This window comes from Tarenaya hassleriana, unplaced genomic scaffold (assembly GCF_000463585.1).
Source record: "Tarenaya hassleriana unplaced genomic scaffold, ASM46358v1 Cleome1064, whole genome shotgun sequence".
NCBI classification, from domain to species: Eukaryota; Viridiplantae; Streptophyta; class Magnoliopsida; order Brassicales; family Cleomaceae; genus Tarenaya; species Tarenaya hassleriana.
Window position 1 is genome coordinate 308 of NW_010960895.1, and position 6,136 is coordinate 6,443.

General features: G+C 35.5%; 2 protein-coding genes across 2 annotated transcripts; both read right to left on the reverse strand.

Annotated features, from left to right (window-relative positions):
• Positions 1–704: 704 nt before the first annotated feature.
• On the reverse strand, positions 705–3,088 carry LOC104805013 (peptidyl-prolyl cis-trans isomerase CYP21-4-like). The gene is made up of 8 exons (XM_010529411.2): positions 2,873–3,088; positions 2,256–2,448; positions 2,116–2,152; positions 1,883–1,933; positions 1,477–1,562; positions 1,248–1,385; positions 989–1,142; positions 705–890 (listed from the first exon to the last, which is right to left on the reverse strand). Exons 2-8 carry the CDS (start codon positions 2,405–2,407, stop codon positions 804–806), a joined length of 705 nt encoding a protein of 234 aa, XP_010527713.1. The 5' UTR covers positions 2,408–2,448; positions 2,873–3,088; the 3' UTR covers positions 705–803.
• A 702-nt stretch (positions 3,089–3,790) lies between these two features.
• LOC104805014 (huntingtin-interacting protein K-like) lies at positions 3,791–5,504 on the reverse strand. The gene is made up of 4 exons (XM_010529412.2): positions 5,229–5,504; positions 5,008–5,063; positions 4,274–4,340; positions 3,791–4,153 (listed from the first exon to the last, which is right to left on the reverse strand). Exons 1-4 carry the CDS (start codon positions 5,358–5,360, stop codon positions 4,058–4,060), a joined length of 351 nt encoding a protein of 116 aa, XP_010527714.1. The 5' UTR covers positions 5,361–5,504; the 3' UTR covers positions 3,791–4,057.
• Between the last annotated feature and the right edge of the window lie 632 nt (positions 5,505–6,136).

The window sequence follows — 6,136 nt, forward strand, 5'->3', positions numbered from 1 at the left end:
TAAAAAATTTAGTATTTTTTTTATAATCACATAAAAAGTTTATATATTTTTTTAGGTTCATTTAAAAAGTTTAGTATTTTTTAAACTCAATTAAAAAATTTAATATTTATTTGACAAAAACAAAATTTTGTTTTTTTCTGTCAAATTATAAAGTTCAATTTTTGTTTAGGATTTTTCTATTTTTTAAAAATCGTTTAAAAATAAATCGGACCTAGACGGATTTGAAATGAATGATTTCATGGTGATCTCATTAGTGTATTATAATTATATGCTTTGTATATATTTGATTTTCTCTTATATATATAATATTTGTATTTGGATTCAAATATGTCTTCTTTATGTTTTGTATCGTATTTGTTAAGTAAACAATTTATTCTTAAAATATTTGAAATTTTGAAAAATTATTTTGGTTTTAAAAATGTATAAAGTGTAGAATCTCGAATTCAGACAGGAATCTCAAAGACGGATAAAAACTTTTAAATTCTTTAAATTCTTGAATTACAACATGAAAGTGCCCTAAAATCTTTGGAAAAACTCATCACATTAGATGACAAAATTTAGGAATTAAATCAAAATCATGTTTTATTCGGTAATTGAGGATAATAACTTCATTGTTATGATCTGGAGATTTAAAAGTCGATGATTTTCTAGATATTTTTTTTTTACTAATTCTCATGATTCTTGTTCCGTTTGGGCGAATGAAATGAAGAAGAAAGGGCCATTTCCGACAAAAGAAAATACAAATATTTAAATTTTAGAGAAAGACCTTTGATGAAAAGATTTTAGTCAGTCCCTCACAGATTTCACATCTCTAGTTTCGGTGTAACGTTAACGATCCCAATATGTGACTTTGGCTGGTAATGTTCATCTGTATCCACCTCCTCAATCTCCTGCGCATTTCACACAAAACCCTAAAATATCATTCATAATCTCAAAAACAATGACAAAATCATCCGAAAGGACAGAGATTTCTATGGCCCGGACCGACCTGAACCACTTCCTGTCCCTTGAGGACTCGCCCAAACACGATCAGCCGATCATTCAGATCCGGGATTGGCGCCGTCGTGATTAGAACCTCAAAGTCATTGCTACTAGACCCTTTTGCTCTCGGAGTCCCCACCATGAATGCCTCGTGTTTCGGACTAATTTCAATACCGAATGAATCATCTTTTATTTTCAGTGTTTCGGGTCGTTAAACAAAAGAGAGACGAAACCCTAAACACGTTTGGGAAGTAAGTTTGACAGACCTCGTGTCAAGGCGACCACGGAGTTTCCCTTTAGCAGTCCATTCTTCTACAGGTACTGTGCTCGGGGAATGACCCGCTTGAACCATGTAGTTCTTTATAACACGATGAAACGGCATTCCCTTGAAGTACCCTTTCTGACTGCAAGAAACTCAACATTATATTGCTTAAATGGTTTTGCATATGCTAGAAACTCAACATATATAACTTAAATGTTTTGCAATATACTCACCAGAGGTCTAGAAACTTGTCCACAGCTTCGGGAGAACCTTCTTTGAATAGTTCCACTGTTATAAGACCTTTCGACGTGTTTATATCCTACAAGAAATAAACATGCTATCAATTAGATGTTAATCCGGACAATAGAACATGGCATCGTGGAATTTGGCTTTTACTTTCGAATACATCAACAAAGATAGGAAAATATTAAAATGATGAGGTTAAACAACCACACAGAGAAGAACTGCTTTTGAAAAGGAAAACACAATTTTTGAATTTGGAAGAAACAGGCAAACGAGATCCATCAAGCATTCGTTATCAATGTTACTTAAACGAGCAATAAAAGGCACAGCAAACAAATTCACAGGGCATGTAGTGGATTGAGGTTGATGAAATGAATACTGAGAAATTTAACTCACAGCATAACTAGGAAGATCATACTTCTTTGACTCCGATGCTACTTTTGTTTCCTGAAACACGAAATTAAACAACCGATCAGATATTTCAGGACCCTTCGAACCCTAGCTTAGGAGCTCATCAGATGAAACCCGATATGAAGCTCCACATGCCACACTAATACTAAATGTAAGCAAGACAACCATGGTTGAAACAAAACACAACACGTGAATCAGAAGAAACACAACGCAGTTACCTCAAATCTCTGTGTAATTCCTGTTGGGATACTTGATCTGAGAGACAACAAAGGAAAGGACCCTAATCAGCTAATAGTTGGGAAATTCTACACACGAGAGAGAAGGAAACCAAAAGAAAAGAACAAGACAGGCAACAAACCTTTGGGAAAAACGACGATAAGTGGCTACCAGCGATAATATGACCAAAGCAATAACAAGATTACAGATGATGACTGTGGAGACACTTATACGACTCGGGCCCTTCTTCTTCTTGCTTTGATTTAAAAGAGCCTGAGGTTTTATCCTCGCCATTGAACTTTATTATGTCCCAAAATATTTGGTAGAACCGATCTCTGCAAATCATAGATCAAAGCTAAGAATCCACAAAACTTCAAAAGTTGCAAACTTAAGAAAGAAATTGCTAACCCGTAATCACAGTTAGTTGCTAATAACTACATTTACGATTTCAAGTTTATGCTGCCAAAACTGCGCTAAATTGGATAGTTCCCACTAAAAACCTAATCCAAACAAATTTTGATGATTCAAAGCATTTCTCAGGTACTTCTAACGGAACACAGATCTGATCATTCTACACGGAGACAAGTTATACATGGATACTAACGATTCTAGCACCCCCGATCGCGTTCATATCTCAGTAAACAAACACAAACCGATTTCTAAGCAGATTCAACGAGTTCAAAGCGAAATCATGAACCCAAATCCGGAAGAACCTGCGGTTCGATTCTCGGAAAAACATACAAATCCCAGAAAACGCACCTGGAATCTCTCGACCAAGCACAAGATGCTCACTCTACTTGTTTGAAACGGAGAAAACAACCAGAAAGTCTTCTTCGTCTGGGAATCAGGAGAAAATCGGAGGCGACGACAAGGAGATCGGTGATTTTGAATTTTCGTTTCCGTCGAAGGAAAATGGTTTGAATTCTCTTCCACTTTTTTTCTCTTCGGATTCGGTGACGCCCCTCATCGGGCGCGTGTAATCTGACGGCTGAGATTCCTCCATTTTTTTCACTAAAATTCTCTCATTTTAATAATATATATATATATATATATATATATATATCCGATTGTTTAGCCTATAAACCCATTTATGTGCACTTTTCATATGTCAATTACTTTCTAAGTGCATAAAAAGTCTTTGTCATAAAGTTACAAATAGAATCTAACTTTGGTTCTAAATGGTTAGAGTTTTTATTTTGAGTTTTGGTTTATGTCTTTTGTAAATCCAAAAAAAAAAATAGAATTTTTATTTTTTAATTAATTATTTTACTAAAATAGTTTTCCAAATTTTGGAAAAAAAAATACAAAAACTTAATTGTCAATTTTTTTATTTTTGAATTTAAAAAAAATACAAAAATCACTTCCACTCAACCCTTTATCGAATAATATTATTGGGTCGCGTGCGATTTGTTTTGGGCTTTAACTCCCTTTAAGTCATACGGGCCTGATTTCAGTGGACTTGTTAATATTTCTAATAAAAATTGAATTAGTTTTTTCTTAAAAAAAGTAAAAACTATCTAACCAAGTTAATTTATTTGAAGTGGTGTTTTTCGAGCGTAACGATGAATATTTAAAATTATAAGGGATTCATAGATAAATATTAATGTGTGTCGATAATAGAAAAATGTTTTTTTCAGATTTAATTTAGAAAATAAACAATATTTAATTTTAAATAAATATAAAAAGTACATTTCTTTATCTCGAATCTCATTACACAATATAAATATATCTCGGAGACACAACAACATCATTTAAGTGTCAACTACACATTGATAATCCGTAAATATGACATCATACTTTCCCTTTAATCTCTTCACATTACAGATGTGAGTGTTCCCCCAGAGACAAAAGATTCAACAAAGCCAGACGGTCTTGTCTCAGAAGCCAAAAAGACAGAAAACAGATCTGAAATCTTTGCGGGTGGCAAGAGAGAAAATGAAAACCTCAACAGAGAGGATATCGCGAAAGCAATTCCCGGGTCGCGGCAACTGCGTCGCCTTTGTGCTCCCTCAGAGTCCTCTCGGCGACACTCTTCTCCAACTGCTCTCGACGTTCAGAGAGGACAGATAACCAGAATTTCAGAAACCCTTTTGATGGAACAATACTAATGTTGCATTGAAAAACGAAAAGGAAGGAAAGCTTGGCGATAAAAAGATTGACCTCCAGTTCGTTCATGATAATCTCAACATCTGCTGCATTGATCTTGACAGAAGCCAATTCCTTCTCCCTGCAAATTTTCCCGGCACCATGAAAGCCGGGTTCAAATGCAGCATTTCAAGCTCTGGACAGACTTTTGCTCGTTCGTAATCATAAGTAATGTATGTCTCACTAAAGATGGGTTCTGTTCTGTAAGCATATGAAGTGTTCATTCATGGATAACTACACCGGATATAACAGTAAACTCTTTTTTTCTTGGACAACCTGAAAATTCACCGAACCTTTACCCCGACTACATCTCCAGAGGACCGGAGAAGCCCATGTGAATACCTCTCCCCAAAGGAAGACTCGAACCCGGGTTAGAAAGAAGCTTTGCTCCCTTCGGTTAAGCCACCCAATCTTGGCAGTAAACTCTTAGTTTCAACTTCTTTCATTCGATTCCAATCATTTACATGTTCTATGGCAGAACAGTACACACCTATTGGTTTTAATGTCAACAAAGCTAAGAGATTAACTTGACAAGCATAAATGATCCAAAAGCTAAGAAATTTGCCCAAAACCAATCTCTTGGTCAACTTGATAAATCTTGAAACACATAAAACTGCCATTCCAGAATGAAATTTACGATCATGAACTTGAAAAAAAAAAGCATCAACAAGAAAATAATTTTACCCACATTGGACGTTAGGAGCATCATGTGTTAAGGTGAGAGATAAAAATGGGGCACGAATACAAACCTCATCCTCTTGGCATTCAGATCCGCCTCCTTGGAAGCGGCAATGGAAGCCATAGCCTGACACATAACAGAATCTTCATTAGCCAAACACGAAAAAAAAACCCTAATTAAGCCCGAAAGTTAAGTAACGCCTGACTATTCCAAAAAATGGTAAAAGAAATCCCAAATTCGTCACGACTCTGAGGAATAAGAATCCGGACAGGAAGCAAAAAGATCACGGACCGATTGAACGCGAGAAGAATCGAGCTGGCGATCCTCAACACGATCGGTAAGCTTGTCGAGAGCTTTGCTCTGTTGCTGCAAGTCCTTCGAATCCACATTTCTATCTGCTCCGACTTCATCCGCTCCCTCCATTTCTGCCGGAAAAAGCTCTTTCTCTCCTTATTCGTTCAGATTTGAACGTTAAAACCCTAAGAAACACAGGTTCTCAGCTTTCGGACGCTCGCACCCAGGGACAGGGAGGAGAACGATGACGACGAGACTCTGGAAAAGTCGTTAATGCCCTCGAAAGGTTCGAGAAACTACAGTATAAGCCCATCAACAAATGTAAATGGGCTCGAGAATTAGGGCTTTTGCAGCGATCATGGAACCATGAATGGGCCTTATAACAGTACTAAGTAAGCCATAAACCCACAATTGTTGCTGGAAATTGTGACACGTGGACATGACATCACTGAGTGGGCCATCACTAAGAATTTCTCATGAAAATATGAAATTTCACAAAATGTTATACAAAAAGGAAACCGACAAATATAATAAAGTTTTGTTTCTTTCCTTCCATGTATGCTATATAATATATATTATTTAAGTGCATAGTAGCAATTGGAAATTGAAGTATACTATCCAAAATGGGGAAAGATATTCGCAAATTCGAAAAGGATAAACTATTTTAATTATAAGTGGTCCGTAGTGGAATACTTTTTATACTAAAATTGACAAATGCAATGATTATATGGGCATTACTTTATCCCTATTCATAATTTAATTTATTCTATATATATATATATATATAACAAAACTTGCATTTCCATACCACTTTTTTTATATATTTAAAGGATGGATGAAGAAATGAATAAATTGATATATATATATATATGCCCTTCCATTGATTTTTCTCTTTGGAAAGTGTA

Excerpts from the sequence above, each read along its gene's own strand:
- LOC104805013 (XM_010529411.2), bottom strand. The coding sequence starts at position 2,407 with ATGGCGAGGATAAAACCTCAGGCTCTTTTAAATCAAAGCAAGAAGAAG. Across the intron at positions 1,143-1,247 it reads CGTGGTCGCCTTGACACGAG|TCCGAAACACGAGGCATTCA; the intron begins GTCTGTCAAACT and ends TATTGAAATTAG. Across the intron at positions 891-988 it reads AGGGACAGGAAGTGGTTCAG|GAGATTGAGGAGGTGGATAC; the intron begins GTCGGTCCGGGC and ends TGAAATGCGCAG.
- LOC104805014 (XM_010529412.2), bottom strand. The coding sequence starts at position 5,360 with ATGGAGGGAGCGGATGAAGTCGGAGCAGATAGAAATGTGGATTCGAAG. Across the intron at positions 5,064-5,228 it reads ATTCTTCTCGCGTTCAATCG|GCTATGGCTTCCATTGCCGC; the intron begins GTCCGTGATCTT and ends GTTATGTGTCAG. Across the intron at positions 4,154-4,273 it reads TTATCATGAACGAACTGGAG|TTGGAGAAGAGTGTCGCCGA; the intron begins GTCAATCTTTTT and ends CGTCGAGAGCAG.